The 25,814-nt window shown below is 41.6% G+C and overlaps 1 protein-coding gene across 9 annotated transcripts in view; it reads left to right on the top strand.

Moving 5' to 3' along the window:
• The window catches only part of Ehmt1 (euchromatic histone lysine methyltransferase 1), a 123,973-nt gene that overhangs the window by 32,017 nt on the left and 66,142 nt on the right, over positions 1–25,814 (top strand). For 8 of the 9 annotated variants that reach the window (XM_052181775.1, XM_052181779.1, XM_052181774.1 and 5 more), the window contains exons 2-4: positions 9,914–9,980; positions 12,676–13,232; positions 19,114–19,285. In XM_052181775.1, the coding sequence (XP_052037735.1) occupies positions 9,914–9,980; positions 12,676–13,232; positions 19,114–19,285 (796 nt within the window). The remainder of the gene's footprint in view (positions 1–9,913; positions 9,981–12,675; positions 13,233–19,113; positions 19,286–25,814) is intronic. The other variant, XM_052181772.1, reaches the window with a different exon arrangement.

Here is a 25,814-nt window from a genome sequence, read left to right as displayed (position 1 = left end):
CCTCCTGGGATCTCGGAGAATATTGAAGACCCGTGGATGAAACAATATTTCAAGCTTAAAGAAGCTAATGCCTTTGATTATCTTGATGAATTAGGTGATTCAGTGGTATACAATACTTTCTCTAAGTTGGGGAAAAAATCGGAAAATGATTTTGCTGGCTGGTTGCTCTTAGCATTTGGGGGGTGGGGGACAATGAAGGAACGGAAGGAGTTGTGTGATAAAATTGAAGAGCTCCAGACTCAAGTAAACAATCTAAAAGTTGCTAAGTGTGCCCTTGAAGAGAATCTACTCTCTAGCAGCCATAGAGCTCAAGTAGCTGAAAACTGAAGCCCTCATTATAAGGTTGGCTGAATTACAGCAAAAATTTAAGTCTCAACCTCAGAGGGTGTCAGCAGTTAAAGTAAGGGCATTAATTGGCAAAGAATGGGATCCTATAACTTGGGATGGGGATGTGTGGGAAGACCCTGTTGAAATTGAGAATTTTGAATCTTCAGATTTTCAAGGATTTGTTCCACCTGAAGAAGTAGTACCCTCAGCCCCACCCCTTGAAATAATGCCTTCTCCACTTGAGGAAATTAATCCCTCAGAGTCTGATAAACCAGCAGTGACTTTTGCTGACAATACTGATGTTTCTCAAGGCCCACCAATAGTTTCTTCTAGACCTATAACCAGACTCAAGGCAAAGCAGGCCCCTAGAGGGGAGGTAGAAAGTATAGGCCATGAGGAAATACACTATACTAATAAGGAGCTTAATGAGTTTGCTAATTCATTCAAGCAGAAGTCTTGAGAATATGCATGGGAATGGATTTTAAGGGTGTGGGATAATGGTGGAAGGAACATAAAACTAGAGTAGGCTGAGTTTATTGGCATGGGCCCTCTGAGTGGAGATTCTAGGTTTAATATGGAAACTGGTGAGAGGGGCACCAGCACATTTAAAGAGTTTTGTTCTTGCCCTTTTCCTTGTGCCAGACATTAGGGTTGGAGATGCTGCTGCTCAATTAGATGAATTAAATTCAGTGGGTTTAATTGGGCTCCGAGTTAACAAGGGCCAGGTGGCAGCATTGAATCGCCAGAGACAAGGTGATCATAGTTATTATAATGGACAGTGTAGACAAAACAATGTTTATAATGACATACCCCGTAATGGGCAGAGAGGTGGAATTTATAATGGTATGACTCCTTTGGACCTTTGGTGCTGGCTAATCAATCATGGTGTTTCCCCGGATGAAATACATAGGAAACCTACTGCATATCTGTTTGATCTGTATAAGCAGAAAAACCCCCAAACAAATGATAGAAAGGCTGCATTGGATCATGGCAAAAGGCAATTTCGGCCAGGGAATCAATTTCCAGACTTGAGCCAGTTTACAGATCCAGAACCCCTTGAATGAAAGGGTGGCCGGGTTCCCCTGAGAAAGGATCTTGATAAGACACCTAAAATTTTGCTGTTAGTCTTTCTTCAATTCTTCCCCAGAGGGACCTATGGCCTTTTACAAGGGTAACTGTACACTGGGGGAAAGGAAATAATCAGACTTTCTGGGGCCTATTGGATGCTGGTTCTGAATTGACACAGATTCCAGGAGATCCCAAGAAACATTGTGGCCCTCCAGTTAGAGTAGGGGCTTATGGAGGACAGGTGATTAATGGAGTTTTGACTGATGTGCGACTCACCGTAGGTCCAGTGGGTCCCCGAACACATCCTGTGGTCATTTCCCCAGTTCCAGAATGTATAATTGGGATAGATATACTCAGAAATTGGCAGAATTCTCATATTGGCTCTCTGACCTGGGGAGTGAGGGCTATTATGGTTGGAAAGGCAAAATGGAAGCCTTTAGAGTTGCCTCTGCCAAAGAAAATAGTGAATCAAAACAATATCGTACTCCTGGAGGAATTGCAGAAATTACTGCCACAATCAAGGATTTGAAAGATGCAGGGAGGGGCTGGGGAGATGGCTCAGGGGTTAAGAGCACCGACTGCTCTTCTGTAGGTCCTGAGTTCAAATCCTAGCAACCCACATGGTGGCTCACAACCATCTGTAATGAGATCCGATGCCCTCTTCTGGTGTGTCTGAAGACAGCTACAGTGTACTTACATATAATAAGTAAATAAATCTTTAAAAAAAAAAAAAAAAAGAAAGAAAGATGCAGGGGTGGTGGTTCCCACCACATCTCCTTTTAACTCTCCCATCTGGCCAGTGCAGAAGACAGATGGATCATGGAGGATGACAGTTGACTATCGAAAATTAAATCAGGTAGAAATTCCAATTGCAGCTGCTGTACCAGATGTAGTTTTGTTACTTGAGCAAATTCTCCTGGAACCTGGTATGCAGCTATTGACCTGGCAAATGCCTTCTTCTCAGTACCTGTCCATAAGGACCACCAGAAGCAATTTGTTTTCAGTTGGTAAGGCCAGCAGTATACCTTTACAGTTTTGCCTCAAGGATATATTAACTCTCCTGCCCTGTGTCATAACTTAGTTAGAAGGGACTTTGATCGTTTGTCTCTTCCACAAAATATCACATTGGTGCACTATATTGATGATATTATGCTGATTGGACCAAGTGAGCAGGAAGTAGCAACCACTTTGGATTCATTGGTAACACATATGTGTATCAGAGGTTGGGAAATCCAACCAAGATTCAAGGACCATCTACTTAAGTGAAATTCTTAGGAGTACAGTGGTGTGGGGCATGCAGAGATATTCCTTCTAAGGTGAAAGATAAGTTATTGCACCTGGCCCCTCCCACCACCAAGAAAGAAGCACAAAGTTTAGTGGGTCTATTTGGATTCTGGAGACAGCACATTCCTCACTTAGGTGTGTTACTCAGGCCTATTTACCGAGTGACTCGGAAAGCTGCTAACTTGTGTGGGGCCCAGAACAGGAGCAGGCTCTTTGACAGGTCCAGGCTGCTGTGCAGGCTGCACTACCACTTGGACCATATGATCCAGCAGACCCGATGATACTTGAGGAAAAAAACCAAATCCAAAACACCAAAAAAAAAGGCAGTCAGGGAGATGGAGAGATGGCAGGAGCATTGACTGGTATTCAGAAGACCAGAGTTCCATTCCCAGTACCCACATGGCAGCTCACCAGTGGAACTCCAGCTCCAGGAGTTCTGACCTCTTTACACAGATACACTTGCAGGCTAAACACCAATGTACATTAAAACAAACAACAACAACAAAACCAACCAATCCCTGGAATTCACATAGTAGAAGGAGAAAACTAGCTTCTTCAAGGTGTCCTTTTATTTTGAAGACATCTATGCATGTGTGCACATGTGCAACACACACACACATACACACACATGCAAAGCAGCATTTTAGGATTAGGAAGATCTCTGGAAGGTCTGTTTTTAGTGGTTGTTTATCTACTTTATGCATGCATGTTTTGCTTGCATGTATGTCTGTGTTCCGTATGTGCTTGTGTCCGTAGATATGAGAAGAGAATGTCAGATCTCCTGGGACTAGAGTTACAGACACTTGTGAGCTACAATGTGAGCACCGGGAATTGAACCTAGGTTCTCTGGAATCCAACTTGGCTTTTCTAGAAGAGCAGCGAGCGCTCTTAGCTACCAAGCCAGATCTCTAGCTTCTAGATGAGCATTTTTTAAAAGAATAGAGTACCTGATTTCTGTTTTTTTTAAAAATATTTATTTATTATTATATCTAAGTATACTGTAGCTGTCTTCAGACACATTATAAGAGGGTATCAGATCTCATTACAGATGATTGTGAGCCACCACGTGGTTGCTGGGATTTGAACTCAGGACCTTTGGAAGAGCAGTCAGTGAGTGCTCTTAACCGCTGAGCCCAAGTACCTGATTTCTGTAAGATTCTTCTGTTTAGTCCTTTCATGGTATAATTGATGTTCTTTAAAACTGTCAGTGTAAAACAGGGCTTATGTTTCAGTTTGTTTTCCTGTTCTGTTGTAGACAGAAAATGAAAGGAGTGCCCAGCTCCTTTCCTCATTTCAAAGTTGCTACCAGTGTATGCAGTGATTAGACAAGGAAGAAATTCAGTAGACCATTTTATTGCCCAGTTGACAGACAACGTTGCTTGAATGCTGGTGGTTCTATCTCTTTGACACTACAGTTTTCTAATATGTGTTAATGCTCCGTGATGACATGCCCTGGTTCCTAGTGCCAAAGGTTCAACTTAATGTATATACCTGGAAACCCATGCATTTGTGCTTTCTTTCTTTCTTTCTTTCTTTCTTTCTTTCTTTCTTTCTTTCTTTCTTTCTTTCTTTCTTTCTTTCTTTCTTTCTTTCTTTCTCATATTCTTTGTTTACATTTCAAATGATTTCCCCTTTCCCGGATCCCCCCCTCCCCATATGTCCCATAAACCTTCTTCTCTCCATCCCTTCTCCAATCACCTCCCTCCTTTTTCTCTGTCCTTATATTCCCTTCCCATGCTAGATCAATCCTTTCCAGGATCAGGACCCTCTCCAGCTTTTTTTCTTTTTAATGGTGCTTGACAAACACCTGTAAACAGCCCATCCTCTGCGAGTCCATCTTTGTTGTTCCTTAGGCATTCATTCTATCTTTGCTCAAATTGTTGAAGGATGGTGATTTGTTTCCTGGTTATTGTATTTGAGCCTAATGCGGATTCTAACATGATAAAGGCAATGCATTATTGTGTAGCCACAGTTTCTGAAAAGTTGGTATTTTAGGAATTGTATTTCAGATCTTAAATAAAACTAGTTTCTAAATTTCAAAGCAAAAAGAAAAAGATTCTTCAGTTGGAATTTGCCATGTATTTCTGTGTAATTGGTTCCCAGTTATACACATCATGAGGAAACTGCACAGGTGTAATTGTGTGTAGGATGTATTCATCTGACTTTGTCAAGATTAGTTGTAAACTTTTCCATATAGTTGAGATAATATTTTTTGTTTTTGTTCTCATTGTGATTAATAATGTTTTGAGATGATGAAAATATTTTTTGAGTTTTGCTTTTGTTTTTGTTGGGGTTCAGGAGTCGCCCTACAAACCACATGAACACCAGTCTCAGGAAAAGGGATGGTTTATTGAACACACTCCCTAATACTGATTGATCAGGGATGTAGCTCAATTATCTGAAGCTATGACCCCAAACATCTTTCTGTGTCAGCCGATAAAGGGAAAAAAACACGAAAACCACAGTGAGCTCATTTTCAGGTACAGGAAGTACTTGCCCAGTGGTCGCCTCTGACTGAAGCCATTTTAGACATAACAGTTCACATTGACCTTTAATTTGATGGGCCTACATAAAGCTTTGTAGAATTTAAGATTAATAGCTCACACAGAACATATCAGGATATATGATCAGCACGACCTTGCTCTGAGTCAAGTCACTTCTCTGTGTAGTGTCAGTGACTGGCAGGTACATTACAGCAACAATGTGAAACAGCTGGAGGCCCAGGACACAACATGGCTACAACTGTTGGGACGTGGGGGAGCAGGCCTCAACAGTTCTCTATCTATCTATCTATCTATCTATCTATCTATCTATCTATCTATCTATCTATCTTACTCTACTCACTATGTGTGTGTGTGAGTGAGAGAGAGAGAGAGAGAGAGAGAGAGAGAGAGAGAGAGAGAGAGAGAGAGGGAGAGAGTCAGGAACAGGGTCTAGCTATGAGCACAGGTTGTACTTGAACTCAAAATAATTTTTACCTTTTGAATGTTGAAATTATAGGTGTAAACCACTCACTGTACCTGATACATGTATGTACACACACACACACACACACACACACACACACACACACTGTAGTTAGGTTTTTAAAAAACAAACTTTAATTCAGCATGTTTAGTATTCATGAATGCATCAAATCTGAGCCTTTATGGTGGTGTTGATAAAGTCGTGACTTTTAGCTCCCATCTTCTTTTTGTGATTACTGTTTGGCATTCTAATATGAAGCGGTTTTTCCTTGTTTGTTTATTACACATTTATTTAGTATTGTTAAAGGATTATGATCTCTGTCTTTTGAGCTTTCCAGATCTTGCTGTGCTCTGGTGCTCTGGTGTTTGCCAGTCCTCAGCAGTCTCTTTCTCAGACACTGCAAGCCTGTGCTTGCTTACCTCACGGCAGCCAGGAAGCATAGAGACAGGAGAAGACTGGAGACCGTTCACATCCTTTCAGAGATGCATCAAGTTATCCATTTCCTCCAATTATGTCACACCTGAATTTAACAATTGATTTAGATTGAAGCCCTTCTGATTTTAACTAATCCACAAATGAGAGACCAAACTTTTACACTGAGTCCTTTAGAACAGGGTGCTTTCATATTCAGGTCATAACTTTCTTGACCTCTTAGTGCAGATTGTGTATCTGGGTGTTCCTCAACTCAGTCTTGTGGGAGCAGATATACAAGTTGAGCTAGAACCTTGCAGGTAGATATCTCTGCTGACTCTTGGGAAATCCCTGCCAACTCTTTCTCCTTCCTACTGATTACTGTGGACATGCTAGAGGGATAAGACCGTTGCTGTCTCATGGAACCAGATGGGTGAGGAGCCAACTGGGCATGGGCATGGTTGCCACCTTATTATCTTTGCTTCTTTCCTGCACCAGGAACAGGGGTATGTTAGTTACTTTGTTTGCTGTTAGAACAAAGTGCCTGACAAGAAAGAACAACTTAAGAAAGTGAGACTTTATTTTGACCACAGTTTTAGGAGACAGCCTATCAACTAAGGAAGTAGGATAGGGTGGGAGTCATATTAAAGTCAGTCAAGGAGCAGAGAGATGAATGCAGGTGCTCTGCTTCTTTGCTTCTTTTCTTTGTATTTAGCCTAGGATTTTTACCTCATGTAATCCTGCCTTCCCACCTGTTCTGGTTTCATTTCTGTTGCTGTAATAAAATTTCATGGCAAAAAAGCTCCTTAGAAGACAAACAGTTTGGTACTCCTGTCACATCCACACTTAAAAGTAGGAAGAAATGAATGTATACATGCATGCTTGCTACCACTAAGCTATGTTTTTCTACTCTTCAAAGTGTAGGACCCCTACCTAAAGAATGGTGCCACCCATCGGTCAGGCCTTCCCATGTCTATTAACTAAGATGGTTTGCACAGCCGCCTTGTTCACTGATTACTCGAGGTGGGGCCTGGAAGAGTGAGGCCTAAGTGAGGCGAACTAAATGCAGGCGGTGCCTCTATTCAGACAACCAGACAGTTCATACTCTGAGGTGTTAATGTGGCAAAAACATGTTTTTTCATAGAGGCATGTGTCTCTGTTTTTGTTGGGCACCAGCTGTGGTTTCGGGTTCTGCTTTCTCCCTCAGAGTGTCCAGGCACCCTGGAATAATGAATTGGTGTCTAGATTGGTCGGGGACTTGGGGTGGGGTCTGCAGGATCCCAGTCTGGCTGGGAGTGAGTACCAGGGTGGGGGTTGGAGGTTCGGGGTGCGGTTGGGGGTGGGGGTATATCGGTGTTACAGCTCTTTTAAACAAAGGCCTTTTTCTAACAATATTCAGTAAAACACCTTATGTGCATACACTTGATTCATGGTAAACAAAGGCTATGTATGAATATTAGAGAATGGGAAGGAGTTTTCAGGTGAACGTAAATCATTGGCTCCAGTTTAAAGTACTATGAATGCCTTATTTGCAGGGAGAGGCATTCCAGGAGTCTAGGTGCTTGCTGGGTGGGTTCTTATAGGGAAAAAGAAAGTTGAACTTGTAGGTTTTCCAAGGACTATGTGACCTTCCTTAGGTAGAGGGTGTGGAGGTCCGGCTTCCCAGATAAGGTTAGAAAAGGGGAATCCCTCCTGGAAAAGAGAAACCTTCATTTTGTGCTGAGCTCAGAGGAGCTATCCGGACATGGTAAACTTTGCAGGGTTTCCCAACAGAGGCATATAAACAAATAATAATAGCCAGTTGTAATGAATAATTTAACTCACTCCTATCTGCTACAACTGGGACAGGTGTGAAAGCACATTCTAAGAAAGTTCTGGGTTTTTGAAGAAACTGAGGTCATAAGACTCTTCTTGTCTTTCTTTTCTTTGAAGTTTTCTCACAAGTACTCAGAATTTCCTTCATATGACTCCATTCTTGGACTCTGTCCCAACACTAACCCAGTGTGATAATCCCACATTTAGGCTCTCTGGTGATTCTAGATTGTGTTCAGTTGACAGTTAGACCCGACTGTCATACCTCCTCATTAACCTAACCTAGAAAATCCCTCATAGACATGTCCAACCTGTCTAGTTAATAATCCATGTTAACTATCACAAGGGGTGGTGAACCTTTTCTGAAAAGGTGCTGTTGTAGATGGTTTTGCCTCAGAGCTTTGTCTCACATGTTTGCTTTTGTCAGTGTGCTTTCACTATTTTCCAGTCCGTGAAGATGGACAGCCACATTTAATTGGTCTGCTCTCAGAATTCCAAGTTGAGCTTGATGGGTGTGGAACAGGGCCTATATATATCCACTGAGATTTTTTCATGTGTCTGAGATTAGATAATGTACTAAGTGGTCCTGATTGATCTTCACTCTAAGTATTGGCAAAGGTGGCTGTAAACATTCATTGTTTTCCCTGTAGGTTTAGGAGTAGGAACTGTGAGTTCCAACAGGACCCCTCCCTGAGTGTCTGTGCAAACACCTAAAAAATCCTGGTCCTAGACTTAGACTACACCAAAAATCACCGGTTGGTCCTTGGAAGAGGTGTGGACTAGCCTAGGATCAGAAGGGAAAGTGATCTCCTGCTTTCTGTAAGAGGGGATGGCCTGTGTTTTTCTGGTGGCTATAATGAGGATAACCAGGTCTTTCAAGAGGAGTATTTGGGAAGTAGTAGGTATGACAGATGCTCATTTTAGGGGGAAGAACATTAGGACTAGTTTGTTTTAGATGCTTGTATAATATAGATTTCAGGTGTAGAGAAGAGCATGACCCTTCTCTTGGAGATCAGGTAAAGTAGAATTAGCAGTGAGCTGAAGGTTCACTGCAATTGTTCTAAGAAAGCTTTTAGGTAATCTTTGGAGAAGCTATTCCTCCAGAGGTTATCATAAGTATGGTGGGGATCATACCTTTAGGTTCTACAAATTGAAAGCCTTTTGTAGTTTCAGGAAGAGTGTGGAATTCTGGCGTTCAAGTCCTTGGAACTGTAATATATCCTTCCACATGGACTAATACAGTGACTTAAGTGTCTAATTGAATTTTCTCATTTACCCATTTCTGTAACCTTTAATAGTAATAATAATAATAATTATTATTATTCAGCCTCACTCTGTAACTTTTTTTTATATGTGTCAGACACTTGAAGTACTTAAACAGCATTAACAATGAATTTTAAGGTAAATGAAAAGAGTTATCAGATGCACATCAAAGTAAATTTCTGTAATAGAGCCAAAGCATTTCAGATTTCTAACTATGTAAGAAGGATATAAACACATTCTTAAGAATGCTGTCGGGCGGGGCAGTGGTGCCTCATGTCTTTAATCTCAGCACATGGGAGGCAGAGGCTGGTGGATTTCTGAGTTCCAGGCCAGTCTGGTCTACAGAGTGAGTTCTAGGACAGCCAGGGCTACACAGAGAAACCCTGTCTGGGGGAGGGGAGGGGATGCTGTTCAGATGTGGGGTGTGGTGTGGTGGGGACCGTATGTGCCTTTAGTCCCATTCTAGGCCAGCCTTGTCTACAGAGTGAGTTCCAGGAAAGCCAGGGCTACACAGAGAAATGCTGTCTTAAAAAACAAAAACAAAAACAAAATTATAAACAAACAGGAGTGCTGTTCAGAGCTGGCACTAGGCATATTCTCCTGGGGACTGCTTTCTGAATGCCAGCCCGCTTCCTGAAGGGGATTGTGCTAATGGTGGGCTAGTAAACCCACATTGCTCCCTCTGTGGGAGGATGCGGACTTCTGTAATTGATTTGACTTGAAGATGGCCCTGATGTATCCTAGTTGATACCTATTGTCTTTTTCTTCCTTCACCCTCCAGCAGGCAGTTCTGGCCAAGCAAGAGACCAAGCAGGATTGCTGCATGAAAACTGAGCTGCTAAGGGAAGGTAAGGGCAGATCCACCTGACAGGAGGGGCGCACGCACGCACGCACGCACTTCTGTCTTAGATCTGCATGATAGGTTTGTCTCACGCCTGGTCAGTGAGCCTGTCTACACAGTACTGACTTATTTGTTCTGTAGTGGCAGTCTTATACTGCTCTTCTGTGAGTGGATTCCTGCCTTTAGTTCTGTTGCTGGGATAAAGCACACTAACAAAAAGCATCTTAAGGGAGGAATGGGTTTAAATTCTAGGTTATTAAGTATCATTTTTTCAGAAGTCAGGGCAGGTACTCAAGCCACTGGTTATATCACATCTGTGACCAAGAGCAGAGAGAAATAAACATGCCTGTCCCACCTGCTTATTTGCTTTTAGCTGGCTTAATATACAGTACTGTAGTCCAGGGCCCAGTGTGCATGGTGCTATAGTGGGCTAGGTTTTCCTGTATCAGTTAACAATTAATGGCTGGAGAGATGGTTCAGTGGTTAAGAGTGCTGACTGCTCTTCCAGAGGTCCTGAGTTCAATTCTCAGCAACCACATGGTGGCTCACAGCCCTCTTCTGGGGTGTGCCTGAAGACAACTGCAGTGAACTCATATAATTAAAAATAAATCCTGAACAATTAAGATAGTCCTACATGTCCATAGGCCAACTTGATCTAGATAATTCCTTATTTCAGACTCTTTGCCATGTGATTCTAGGTTGTGCCAAGTTGGTGGTTAAAACTCATCAGCACAGTGATTAGTCCTCTCAGCCCTTGTTTGACTAACACATTGAAGGATCTTATATGTGATACTCCTAAATTAGTAGTTTTTTCCCTGAGCATTTTAAATATGATGCTCCATTGCGTTTTATCTTGCTAATGGTTTAATCTGAAATATGTTTCTGCATTTGTCTTTTTTAAAATATGCAACACATAATTTTTCCTCAAATATATATTTATATATCTATATATTTATATATAAATGTATATTTATATATTTTAATATGTGTTACGTATAAATATATTTATTTATAAATTATTTATAAATTATATATTTTTATAAATCATACATCTATATTTTTAGTATATATTAGTATGTATTTATTACATATTTATATATCTATTTGTAAATTATATACATTACTTAAAAATTTTATAAATTATATATATTATATAAATAAACATTTATATATCTATATTTATATAAATATATGCATATATTTATATATATGTATTTCCCTTTTCTTCTCTCTACTTTCTTTTCTTTTCTTTTCTTTTCTTTTCTTTTCTTTTCTTGTTTTTGTTTTTGTTTTTGTTTTGGAGTTGGATTTTTTTGGCTTTGGTTTCTCTGACAGGGTTTCTCTGTATAGCCCTGACTGTCCTGGAACTCTCTCTGTAGACCAGCCTGGCCACCAACTCAGAAATCTGCCTGCCTCTACCACCCAGAGTGCTGGGATTACAGGCGTGCGCCACCACTGCCCAGCTTTTTCTTTTCTTTTCTTTTCTTTTCTTTTCTTTTCTTTTCTTTTCTTTTCTTTTCTTTTCTTTTCTTTTCTTTTCTTTTCTTTTCTTTTCTTTTCTTTTCTTTTCTGTTTTCTTTTCTTTTTTTTTTTAAAGATTTATTTATTTATTATATATAAGTACACTATAGCTGTCTTCAGACATTCTAGAAGAGGGCCCCAGATCTTGTCACAGATGGTTGTGAGCCACCATGTGGTTGCTGAGATTTGAACTCAGGATCTTCGGAAGAGCAGTTGGTGCTCTCACCCTCTGAGCCATCTCTCCAGTCCCAGCCTGGAACTCTTGTGTTAATTAGTGTGTGTGTGTGTGTGTGTGTGTGTGTGTGTGTGTGTGTAAACATTTTTTCCCCTTCAAGTATATAGCACTGTTTACCATTCCCTACGTATCAGCTTATTTTCTTTTTAACTTTTTTCTCCTTTGCATAGAATCTTAGGATTCTTAGTTTGTATATTTCTTTGGGATCTTCTCTTGTGTTCTCTCTGATGTGCTGTTAGTTTTATCACATGGTAATTTTCTTCACACAGTAAGTTCTCAGCCTCTGTAGGTCTGTTTGGGTAGGCTGACATAGAAAACTATCCTGTCATATGTATGCTTTCTGTTAAGCCCTTTACCTGTTATGTCTCAATGCCTTGCTAACTGGCTTTGTTATAAATTGTGTCTTTTTTTTTCATATCTAGTTTTATATCTAACTTTTTCTTTTAAATTTTATGTATATAAGTGCTCTAGGTGCATGTATCCCTGTATGTCAGAAGAAGGCATTGGATCCCATTACAGATGGTTGTGAGCCACCATGTGGTTGCTGGGAATTAAACTCAGGACCTCTTGAAGAGCATTCAGTGCTCTTAACCTCTGAGCATCTCTCCAGCCCCCTGTAAGCGTTTTTAAACCAGGTTGGCTTTTCAAATGTAACCAAAAGTTAATATTTTTTAAAAAATAAACTTGCATTTAATTGATCAGAATTTTAAATGTTGGTTTGTATATGAGACAAATGATTTTTATAGACAGGCATGGGTTTTCTTTTCTTCTTTGTGCTGAGAATTGAACCCAGAGCCTTGCGCATGTGGCACATGCAGGAGTTTTCCTGTCATGCCAGAACTATAGACAGTTCTGTGTGTGCCCGCGAAATATATTGTAATTTATGGTGATAATTTTGTGGATTGATGGGTCCCAGAAGCTGTGGTGCTCTTTTCTCTGTTCACAGATACACCTATGGCTGGTGATGAAGGTTCTACAGAGAAACAAGAAGGAGAGACTCCCATGGCTGCAGATGGAGAGACAAATGGGTCTTGTGAAAACAGTGGCGACACCTGCCATCCCAATGCACCCACACACCCTCAGGAGAGCACAAGAGCTAGCCCACAGGAAGGTGCCAACAGGGTACCTCGGGCAGCGGAAAATGGGCTTTCAGAAAGAGACACAGAAGTGGGGAAGCAAAACCATGTCACAGCGGACGACTTCATGCAGACGTCTGTCATTGGCAGCAATGGATATTTCTTAAATAAACCAGCCCTGCAGGGGCAGCCCTTGAGGACTCCCAACACTCTAACCTCCTCGCTTCCTGGTCATGCCGCAAAAACTCTTCCTGGAGGAGCCAGTAAATGCAGGACTCCAAGTGCACTTCCTCAGACACCAGCCGCAGCGCCCACTATGCCTGGGGAAGGGAGTGCAGACACAGAGGACAGAAAGCCTACAGCCTCGGGCACTGATGTCAGGGTTCACAGGGCACGCAAGACCATGCCGAAGTCCATCCTGGGCCTGGTAATTTTGTCTTTTCTTTCTCCTCCTTTGCACTAATGAAAACAAATAGACTTTAATTCAACAAAGGGAAAAGACAGTTATGGCCATAGTCATCAATAGGTAGCCAGTATTTGAACAGCAAAGCCAGATGATAGCACATCAGCCTTTTTTAAAGGCTTTTTCTGAAGGCTTTTCTTTGCTCTAAGATGAGTCATCTGTCAGGAAACACTGTTCTCCACACAGGGTTTCTCTTATAGCCCTGACTGTCCTGGAACTAGCCCTGTAGACCAGGCTGGCCTCAAACTCACAGATCTGCTTGCCTCAGAGTGCTGGGATCAAAGGCATTAACCACTACTGCCCTTGGAAAACTACTTTTTCTTCTGCCCTTTCTGAAAGGCTTGCCTTGTTGAGAGTTACTGAGAGCAAGATGTGTCTGGGCTGTCGCACCGAGTGAAGTGCTGCCTCCTTGTAATACTTAGCTGGCTACACTCCTTTGTCTCAGTCTGCTTTCCATGCCACGTGTCCGAAGCATACTTTCAGAATGGAGTACTGTGATTTTGTTTCCTGATGTGGATTTAGCTTGGGTGGATTTTACATTCATGATCACATTCCTGTGTGATTTCTAATGTTTTTCATGTACAGACCATTTGCTGTTTTCTCTGTAGCCTTTGGGGCTTCATGCTTGGAACCTTTCCCCAGGACTCTGTAGGTCTATAGGTCTGTGATGTCAACTCTAGAAACATGTAATGTATAATGTGTGGTTGTTAATTTCCTCCAAGTAGAATCCCTGTGTGTGTGAGCACCATGTCCTTTGTGTCTTTGTGTAGTGGTTCCTTGCCCGTTTTCTATTTCCTGCTTGATGCTTTAGTCATTTATATTATATGCTTTATGTTGATGTTTTAAAATTTTAATACTTGTTTTTTTATACCCCAGATTTCTGGTTAGTCTCTTTAATTTTTTAAGAAAGCTATGTATTTTATTTATGTTTTCACTTTGGATAGGATCTTACTTAGCCCAGGTAGGACTCAGACTCAAACTCCTGTTATGCCTGCTCCTGCCTTCCAAATTCTGAAATTGTGGGAGTATGCTACCATGCCCAACTCCTATTTCTTCTCACCACACACAGCTTACTGATGATGGGACTACAGAGGTGGCTCAGTGAGCAAAGTGTTTTCTGAGTGAGAATGAACACCCGTGTTCATCCCCAGCGCTTACATAAAAGCTGGGTATAGTGTCACATGCTTGTAATTCTAGTGTTACTGTGGTAGAAACGAGGAAACCTGGGTTAGGCTGGCTAGCCAGGCAAGTCAGTAAGCTCCAGGTTGAGTTGAGAGACTCTCTCAAAACATCAGGTGGAGAAGTAATTGGGGAACAAGATCTAGTGTTATTAATCTTTGACATATAGACACCCCGTCCCCCATATACACACAGATGGAAAAACATGAAGATGATGGATGAGTGGGTAGAGAGAGACTACAATTCTTCCAGTCTCTAAGGATTCTGATTTCTCAGAGAAGTTCTATTTAGATGTAACAGCTTTTAATTGGTTGTTTTTCCAAGAGTGCTTGTCTCTATCTTTCTGGTACTGGTTCATTTTGCCCAAATACCATATACATGTATCAGTTGTCACTGCATTGGGTATAGGGTGGGGATGCTTTCCACCAGACAGCTTTGCAGTATGGAGTCCCACAGCCATCAGGTGTTCTGCCCTTTTGCCAGGCATTCATGTGGTTCAACCTTCAGGAACCTTGGCCTGGGGGACCCAAATTCCCAGGTTGCCTAGCTTGAGAAATAGAAGAATATGTATTTCTTGGCCATAAGAGGTCATCAGACTGTTAACTACCTCTGCTCCATTTGTAAAGTACATGTGACATCTCCCATAAAGATAGATTCTGCTGACTGAGAAGCAACAATCTAGGTCTAGGGAGAAAGAGTCTAAGATAAACATTGGGGAGCCAAGGGTGACCTGGCTCTGCAGATATCACAGAGTCACCAGGCTGTTAACCATATCTATTGCCAGCCTTCTGGGTAGAAAACAAGTTATATACATTTCTTCCTGTGAGGAGACAGTTGTGCATGCTTAACATGCCTAGTTCCCTACGTGTATCTGTGAGCACAAGGACCTTGTGCTTCCTCCTGTAGCTGCTCATCCCAAGGACCCTAGGTTGGTTCCTAGCATCTGTATCAGGTGGGCCACAGCACCTGTAACTTCAGCTGCATAAGCTCAGATGCTTCTGGCTGCCTCAGTACCTGCATTGATTGCCACATACCCATATTCAGACAACTCATCTACATATAATTAACTATAAATTTATAAGAAAAAAATAAAAAGAGGGTAATTAGTAATTCCAGGACTCAGGAGATAGAGGTGGGTGGATGTGAATTCTAGGACAGCTAGATGTACATAGATTTTTGCCAAAAAAAAAAAACAAACCCCAAAAAACCCAACCAAACAAAACAAAAACAAACAAACAAACCAGAGAGAGGATAATGAAGGTGAATATACTCAGAATACATTGTATACATGTATGAAAGTATAATGCATCCTGTTATTATGTTTAATTAAAATATAATGGTAAAAGAAAAATGCAGAGACTATTAAAAAGTTATACATTAAAATATGATAGTAGAAAAAACCCAAGATAATTAAGAGGATGCTTCAAAAATAATATTAATGTATATATGTGTATTTTCCAGTCTTCTCATTTAAAAAGTTTCAAAATTATATTTTATTTGTTTATTCAATTTTAATACATGAGTATTATGCATGTACACAGTGCATATGTGCCATAGTCACATGGGCAACTTGCACAGTGCGGGTCTTGGGGATTGAACTCAGGTCGTCAGTGCGGGTGGCGAGCTGTACTGTTGGAGCTACCTGGTTTCTGGTGTCCTTGCCAGCATTTGTGCTGGTGGTTCTGTGTCAGGGCCTTGCCGGGACTTAACTTGAACTCCCTTAAACTTGCAAACGTGACACTGCTCCTCTTGGTGCTCATTGCCAACTCTGCTGTTGTTCATGGGAAAATACCTTTACATCTTTGACCTTTTTATTATAAAGTATCTTACTAGCCTTTAAGATTTTCCTTGCTTCCCTTCCCTCCCTCTTACACACTCAGTTCTGGTTTTCAACCCAGTGGACAAGCCCTGAGATAAATAAATTCTCAGCTCCAGGATTTCTGGGTAAGGGCTCTCTGCCTCTGAGGCTCCTCGTCAGTTCTGAGGCATCGGGCCCATGTCTATTCATGTCCCTGTCCTGCTCTCCTCCTTCCTTCTTAGGTGTCCAGGGCTTGCTGTGGACTTGCTAGGCAGACCTGGCCTGCCTCACACAGTGATCTTTCAGTTTCTGTCTTCTGAGTTATTACGCCCGGGCTTGGGCAGGCACAGCTGCTGTGAGGTGAGCGCTTACGTTTGTCGGTGGGAATTCTTCTATTTCCGTGCTGAGTACCCAAGAGTATAATTGCCATGGTGTGCAGCCTGCCTGCTCTCTCCTGCCTGCTTGTCTTACAGTTGTTTCCCAGCTTACCCTGAGTTTTCCTGTAGATGAACTCAAGTTTGTGTCATTTCAGTTGAATTCAGCTGGCCAATTTTATGTTCTTAGTGTCATTTGGGAGAGCTCTTCACTTGACTTAGATCTTTAAGTTTCTCCAGCTTCTTTCCTGACTGAATTGTACATGCTTTATGAGTTATTTGTAGAAGTTCTCTGCTTTTCTCTCTGCATCTGTCTCTGCAACTTGTTCCTACATGTTCTAGCTAATTCAGTGTAGATGTGTAGTAGGAGACGGTTCTGCTGTGCCATGTGGGAGACTAGTTCTTGTTAATGATGGGACTCAGTGTTGAGTTTTGATTGCAATTAATTGTCAGTCTGAGGACTCACACTGCTGCCCAGGTTCTGTCTGGATAGAATCCTGAGCAGTTAATGCTAGTAGGTGGATAGTAGGTCTTTGTGTTTGGGGGCAGGACTTGGAGGTAACAGTGTGTGTGTGTATATCTGTTTGTGTGTGTGCATTCTCTATTGCATATGGTATGAGGTAAGAGGTCTCTTTTCCACCGTTTCCTCTCTTATTTCTACTTTTTATTTGATTATATCTATTCATCCCATCCATCCGTCCGTGACATGGTCTTTGTACATAGTTCTGACTGGCCTAGAACTTAGTGTGTAGACCACACGGGTCTCAAACTCACCGAGATCCACCTGCCTCTGCTTCCTTGGAGCTGGGATTAAAGGAGTGTGCCACAACATCTCCTAGGATATTCAGATACCTTTCTTTACATTTTTAAAAAACCATTTTATTTTATTTTATTTTATTATTTTATTTTATTTTATGTGTATACTTGTTTTGCCTGCATACATGTCTGTGTACCATGTGCATGCCACAGAGATCAGAAGAGGGTGTTTAATTCCCCTTGGACTGGAGTTACAAACGGTTGTAAGCTATAATGTGACTGCTGGAAATTGAAGCAGGGTCCTCTGTAAAAGTAGCCAGAGCTCTTAACTGCTGAGCCATCTCTCCAGCCCTTATACTTCTTCTTTAAGGATGGGGCCTCACTAGTCCCTGGCCTAGATCCATCTACCTTTGCCTCCCAGGGTGCTGGGATTAAAGGCTTGTACCACCACACCTGTCATACTTCATTCTTTTATATGTGGATACCTTATGTTCTCAGAAACAACTGTGTATGCTGAAGAAAAAAAAAGAAAGCCTTGTCTTTCAATGTTTTACATTATTAGGCAGTTTCTTGTGTGCACAATAAAATTTAGTTCAAACTGAATTGTATGTTGCTTAAATTTACTCCAAAACACCTGTGAGTTTATGGGCATAGACAGAGGGGAGGTTTAGTAGTATAAAGGCAGTCTGGAGTAAGGGTAGGAGTGTTAAGTAAGGTAAGGACTTTGTGATTGGTATCACAGGTTACTGCTTTGCAGGAGGCTAGGCAAAAAACCAGTTAAGGAGATTGAGAGATAGCCCTGCCCCTTGAATACCACTTCTAAGAGATAAGGCATCCTTGGAGATGTCCAGCCTTGCTTCTCTTGTCTCTGTCTGCCCTGCAGGTATAGCAGCAATATGCTAGACATTCTCCTCTGCCTTTACAGCTTAGCTTCTTTTTTGTTCTTGTTCAAGACAGAGTTTCTTTAGGCCCTAACTATTCTGTAACTTACTATGTAGACCAATCTGTCTTTGAACTCAGAAAGATTCACTTGCCTCTGCCTCTCTAGTGCTGGGATTAAAGGTGTGTGCCACCATTACCTGGCAAATTTTATTGGGCTTCTTATCTAAGTGCCTCCAAGTCACTATTCTTCAGCAGTAAAAACTATATATTATTTTAGATCACCTACCCTTTAGGAAAACTTACATGAATAAGGAATTATCTTTGCAAGTCTCTATCCTCCTCCCTCTCTCCTCAGTTGGTATCTGGGATGGAATGGCACTCTTAAATGACCTGTTTACTAGAGCTGCATTTAAACTGTGAGATCAGCTGTCTCGTACCTGATTCAGCAGAAAATGTAGCACTCTACTCCTATGGTTCTAGAGTTAGGTTCTTTGCAAATAGCTGTACTTCTCAGATTTGTGGACTTTTTGCCTTCCTCCACAATGGCCTATCTTTCGGTAAATGAGAATTTTTAAAAAAAGGATTGATTTTGTTGTTGTTGTTGTTGTTTTTGGTTTTTTCGAAACAGGGTTTCTCTGTGTAGCCCTGGAACTTACTCTGTAGACCAGGCTGGCCTCAAACTCAGAAATCCACCTGCCTCTGCCTCCCAAGTGCTAGGATTATAGCTATTTAACTGAACTTCACTCACTCTGTGCCACCGCCGCCCGGCTACCCAAAGGATTGGTCTTTGGATGCAGGTTATTCCATTTGCCATCTACTTCTGCAGTCATTATAATTACTTGTCTTTGTTTTGAAGCATGCAGCCAGCAAAGACCATAGAGAAGTTCAAGACCATAAGGAACCAAAAGAGGATACCAACAGAAACATTTCTGAATGTGGACGACAGCAGCTCTTACCAACCTTCCCAGCCCTCCACCAGTCGCTACCTCAGAATCAATGCTACATGGCCACCACAAAGTCCCAGACAGGTAAATCGGGTCAGCCAGTGCCCCTACTCCCACTTCCACTCTACATGTGTGTCTTGTTGCTCTCCAGGCAGTTGACACTGGCTATTTTCGGAGATAAGGTGAGAGTCTATCATGGCTAAGAAACCCTCTGCCCTCAAGACTTTATGACACTGATTTTGTTCTCCTGACTGGCTTTCAATCTGAAGATGTACATTGTGCTTCTTACTGAAATCTTAGGAGATATCAGTGGAAGACAGTGAATCTCAGTGAGAGGCTGGTGGAGGCACTGAGGTGTGAGGCCAAGGGGCAGAGAGCTGTCCTTGGGCTCTAGAGTTCATTACTAGCTATTTAACTGAACTTCACTCACTCTGGGCTTATGAGCTACAGGGTTTGTCAGTGGGGGAAACAGACTAGTGCCTGATAATTATTGGAAAGGTCAGGCTTTTGTTATTTTATTTCATTTCTGTTTTATTAATTGGCTTTATTTTATTTTTTCCAGACAGAGTTTTCCTTTGTAGCCCTAGGTGTGCTGGTGCTAGCTCTGTAGAACACGTAGACTCAGAGATCTGCCTTCCTCTGTCTCTCGAGTGCTGGGATTAAAGGCCTGCGCCACCATACTCAGCTTCTTTATTCATTTTTTAAAAAAAAATATGTTTATGTTTGTGTGTGGATATGTACACCTGAGTAAGGGTGCCCACGGAGGCCAAAAGAGGGGATTGGGTCCTCTGGAACTGGAATTATAGGCAGTTTTGTGTTTTGACATTGATGCTGAGAATCAGACTCAGATCCCCTGTAAGAGCTACACATGTAATTAACTGATGTCCCATCTTTCCAGTCCAATCGTGAAAGGATTTTATTTGAGGTAGGATAGCACAGGAGGCCCCACGGGATGCTTCACAGACACACTTTCTCTGTCCCTGTGTGACAGACGCCTCAGATTCAGTCAGGCTCTTTTTCATCAGTCTGTATGGCATATATGCATACAGTGCTCTTCTCAGGAGATGAGTTACTCTTTCTATCATGAACCAGTGGAAGATTTTAACTTGAAAAGTGTTATTGATCTGTAAGGTTTATTTTAGAAAGGTTCAACTGGCTATTGGTCTTTTTCTTTGCCTGTGTGTGTGTGTGTGTGTGTGTGTGTGTGTGTGTAACCCCATTCTTCTGTTTATGAGTGTTTTGCTTGCCTGTATGTTTCTGTACCACCACATGCATGCCTGATGCCCTTGGAGGCCAGAGGAGGGGATGGTATTGGGTCCTTTGGAACTGGAGTTACATGTGATTTCAGCTGCTGTGTAGGTGTTAGGGACTGACCCTGCATCCTCTGCTAGAGTGAGTGCTTCTGAACCCTGCATCATCTTTCCTGCCCTCCCCTGTTACACTTTTTTTTTTTTTAAAACATTTTTATTTTCTATATTCTTTGTTTACATTCCAAATGATTTCCCCTTTCCCGGATCCCCCCTCCCCCCTGTTATACTTTTAAAGTAGTTTTCATCTTTCCCTTCTTCTGGCCTCTTATTCCTTCTCCTTTTGTCCCCTCTGTCCTTTCCTGTCTTCTTTCCCACTCTGAACTCAGGCTGGCCTTGGATTTTCCTTCTTACGGCCTTAGCTTTCTGAGTATTGAGATAACACATTTGGGCCTCCATTAACAACTAATACCTTTCATTTTAAAGCAATTTCATATTTTCAGCAAAGTTGTGGATACTTCAAAGGATTCCAGTGTGTTCTTTATTCCTTTTATCAGAAGGCACAGTTAGTTAGGCCAGCCTTGTCTAGTGTGTATTTTGTTTTATTCTGAACCACCAATGTAAGCTGCTAGTTACAGACTTGTACTTCAAAATACTTGTTTTTCCTAGAGGCAGTTGTATAATGTTCCTAAAACTAAGGATATTCTTTGAGTAAGTATTATATTGTAATCAAAATCAGATATTAGTTTTACTATAATATTATCATCTAATCTTAGTACATTGCCCATTTTTTGCTAGTTTCCTACTAATACAAATCAAACAGGACCATCTGCTTGTGATGTTCTGCTACATTCAATCTATATAGTCACAGCTTTTTTCTTCCCTAGCTGTGGGTTGGGAAGCACAATCTACATGTTTTATGGAAGCTATCTAATGTACTTTGCCTAAATAAGTTCTCTAGATCTGTTTGCATCATAGACCAAATATAGGCACAATTTGGTGACTTTTTATTCTATTAGGGCCAAATATTATAAAGTTGCTATTCCCTTAAATTGTCCTCAGAAGCAATGGTCCTTCAAGATCAGGCCATTTGGTAGTTTTCTGTCTCCATTTCTCTTTGTCTACTAGTTAGTTACCTTTTGGATGCAGGAAGTAGTTTATTTTACTGTCCAGCTATCTATTTGTGTGTGTGCGTGTGTGTGTGGGGGGGGCTAGAGATTGGCACGAAGTTTCTTTTTCAGTTGTCCTTTACCTTTTAAAAATATTTTATTTATATATGTATGAGTATTTTGCCTACATGTATGCTGTATCATATGTAGTCAATGCCAAGAAGAAGGTATTGGACAGATCTCAAGGCGCTGATTGTTGTGAACTGAGTTGTTGGTTCTAGAAACAACAACAACAACAAATGGGCCCACTGCGAGAATAATAAGTATTCGTGAACACTGAGACACCTCTCCATTCCCGTCTATCTTACTTTTTGATCTAAAATCTCTTCCTAAACTTGGAGCCTAGAAGTCATGTCTTCAGTGATGTGAAGACCTAACTGGGTCCCATAAAGACTCATCACCTCTTTTTCTTTTCTTTTTTTGAAAGATGTATTTATTATATGTAAGTACACTGTAGCTGTCTTCAGACACACCAGAAGAGGGCATCAGATCTCATTACAAATGGTTGTGAGCCACCATGTGGTTGCTGGGATTTGAATCAGGACCTTTGGAAGAGCAGTCAGTAGTTGTAACCGCTGAGCCACTTCTCTAGCCCAGGCTTACAGTCTTAATTGGAACAAAGCAGTTAGCAAGCAACATCAGTTTATGCTTACGTCATACTCCTATTTTTTGGCTGTGTATGTCAGTGTTATTTGGTTTGAACAATTAAACTTTACCCTTTTTCGAATTGTATAAATCTGCACTTGTGTATGTAAGGAATGGCAATGAATGTTAAAGTCAGCGTTTATGTTATGTGCTCTTTTAAAAACTAGATGTCCCATTTGTTCTTCAGTCCTTCTATTTACCATTTCTTGTCCTTTCCTTTTGTTGTGTTCTTTCCCTGTAAACTGGTGGTTAATTAGCATGTTAGCCTACACCTATTGCAGTGGCCTTAATATAAATGTAATATGCTTCAGCGGTTGGCTGACTTGTTTTGGTTCTATGATTACAGATTCTTCCCTAGCCCAAGTTGTTTTTCTGTTGCCACTTCAGGGCTTGTCCCACTTGCCAGGATGAAGAAGCTAGAATGTCTGTGTTTGCATCTGTTTCTCAGAAGCAGGCCCTGCATTGCCATCTCGTCTTATCCTATCGCTGTTATTGTATCTTCTGGTGTCCCTGGTATTATAGAAGCTCAGCTCTTAGGGTGGCACAGCAGGCTTCTGGGAAAACAGAGAAGTTAAGGAGGCATATACGGCCACAATTAGTGTGACACAGAGGGAGCTACTCCTTTGTGGAAGTGGGTATACAGATGTGATGCTGGCACAGTTTCCACCCTGTTCTGCTTCTCATAACCGCATCCTTCTGTATGCCTCCTTATTCACAGGGGATCAAGGCTCTCTGATTCTAGACATTAATTTTTAATGGTACTGTGATGATATCACAGAAGACTCTGTTCTTTTTTCTCCTGTTGAACCAGTGAGTTTAGCTCAAGCAGAGATGAGCAGATTCCCTTGGCTAAAAGTGCACTTTATGCCTGAACCCATACACAAGCTATATTAGATAGTTGATTTCTACCTCAGGAAGATGTAAGTCCACAGTCCCTGTATCTAACCTTTGAATTTTCAGTCAGATGTGAAAAACCTTTACTGGCAGAGGGTGGAGCCTTTGTATCCCCTTCAGTGCTGCACAGTCCACACAGTGAGTATGGGAAGCAGGCAGAGAGGATAATGGCTCAGTGCAGAAGTGTTCATATCTTTAACCCACATAAAAGCTAGGGAGGTACCTGCTTATAATGCCAGCACTTGAAGAGACAGGGTTTCCAGAACCAGCTAGATTAGCTCAGTTGGTGAATTCAATCCTGCCTCAGTAAGTAAAGTCAAATACAATTAATTTAGGAAGGCATCTAGCCTTTATAGCCTGGACTTATAGCCAGTTCTGCCAATAACAGGGTAACAGCCTCAGATATGGCTCATTCCCCTGCTTGACCAGCCACTATCACATTGGTATACTATATTGTTGGCATTATGCTGATTGGACTACGTGAGCAGGAGGCAGTAGCCACTTTGGACTTGTTGGTACCAAGTATGCTCCTCAGAGGATGGGAAATAAATCCCACCAAAATTTAAGGGCATTCTACCTCTGGAATTCTTGGAAGTCTAGTGATATGGGGCATGCAGAGATATTTCTCTAAGGTGAAGGATATTTATTTATCCTTACTATACCTGGTTCTTACAGTTTGAATGGTTGGCTGAAGCATTTGTGAAAAGATGGCCTACTGATAAGGAACTGTTGATGCCTGATATCCCTTGGTTTAGTGTTGATGAAGAAATTTTAAGGCTCCGGGAAATTGCAATGCCAGAGCAGGTACACTGTGTAAAACTATATCCTCCACAATGGGAAGGCCCAGAAGACATGCCATTCGTGAATCCTATGAGATGCAAACTGTCGAGAGGAATACCAGCACATGTGAAGAGCTTTGTTGTCTTTTGTCTTGTGCCAGACTGTAGGGCTGGAGATGCTGCTGCTCAGCTGGATGAATTAAATGCTGTAGGTTTAATTGGGCCAAAGGTAACGGGCCAGAGGGCAGTAGTGAACCGTGAAAGGCGAGCTGATTGTAGATGTCATAATGGGCAGCACAGACTAAATAATGTCTGACCGTGAGTAATAGTCGACCCGTAGTGGTCAGGTCAAGACAAAGTGAACTCGGAGGTGGCGTCACTCATCAGTCATGGTGTTTCCAGGCACGAAATAGATGAGAAGCCTTATTGAAGTTTTGTTTGGTATGTATAAGTGAAAAAATATTAAGACAAATAAAGGCCACATTGGATCATGGCAAAGGAAATCTTGGCCCATGAACCAATTTCGAGACTGAACCAATTTCCTGACTTGAGCCAGTTTGCAGACCCAGAATCCCTTCAATGTAGGGACGTCCAGATTCCCCTGAGGAGGGACCTTGATAAAGTAACTAAAAGTTTTATTGTTAGCCTTTTTCCAGTCCTTGCCCAGAGAGACCTATGTATGACCTTTGTCAAGGGTAACTGTACACTGGGGAGAAAGGAAACCATCAGACTCTCCAGAGTCTACTGGATCCTGGTTGTGAATTGTCTCCCAAGCGACATTGTGGCCTCCAGTTAAAGTAGGGGCTTATGGACGCCAGGTGATTAGTGGAGTTTTGGCTGGTCTGACTCACAATAGGTCTAGTGGGTCCCTGAATTCATCCTGTGGTTATTTCCCCAGTCCCAGAATGTAAAATGGGGATAGATAGATATAGAAGTTGGCAGGATCCTCACATTGGCTCCCTGACCTGTGGAGTGAGGGCTGTTATGGTTGGAAAGGCTAGATGGAAATCTTTAGAGTTGCCTTTGCCAGGGAAAATAGTGAATCAAAAAACAGTATTGCATCCCTGGGAGAATTGCAGAAATTAGTGCAAATTGTCTCATTGAAATACAGTTCTTGGCCTGCTGTTGGGATTTTGTGGAAATTGAACATTTGACAACTGGCCACCAAGTTACCATGTGACTTGAGCTGCCATCATGAGCTGGATGTTATCTGACTCTAAGTCATAAAGTAGGACATGCACAACAGCAATCTGTTATCAAGTGGAAGTGACTGAGACTGACCAGGTTCTGAAGGTACAAGCAAGTTATATGAAGTTACCTAAAAACCTATGGTTTCTACTCCCATCACAATGCTGTCTCCTGCCAGCTGTGTACTTGTAGCCTCATGGTGTGTTATGATCTATAGATTAATTGTAGCCTCATGGTGTGTTATGATCTATGGATGAAGGAGAAGGAGACTAGGCCCCGCCAACCGATGGTTCTTCATGTTGTGCAGGCGCCACCCAGCAGTGCACAGCTGCAGCATGACAACCCCTTTCTGGGACAACCCTGAAGAACACTGGTGAAGGGAAATTCACAGTGGGCAGAGCTTCAGGTGGTATACATGGTTATATTTTATTTGGAAATAGAAATGCCGAGATGTGTAATTGAAATCAATGAATTAGCTGGATGGTTAGGATTTGGAAACACCATGGTTAGAAAATTGAGAAAGATATCTGGGGAAGAAATATGTGACTATCTCTCTCCATATGGGCAGAGGATGTGAAGATATTCGTGTCTCTAGTTATATGTGTTTCATGTAAATGCTCATTAAATGGTGACTTCAGCTGAGGAGGAGGACTAATAATCAGGTAGGTAGGATGACCATTCTGTGGACAGT

The sequence above is a fragment of the Apodemus sylvaticus genome, chromosome 5, assembly GCF_947179515.1.
Source record: "Apodemus sylvaticus chromosome 5, mApoSyl1.1, whole genome shotgun sequence".
Taxonomy (NCBI): domain Eukaryota; kingdom Metazoa; phylum Chordata; class Mammalia; order Rodentia; family Muridae; genus Apodemus; species Apodemus sylvaticus.
This window is presented reverse-complemented; position numbering and strand designations above follow the sequence as displayed.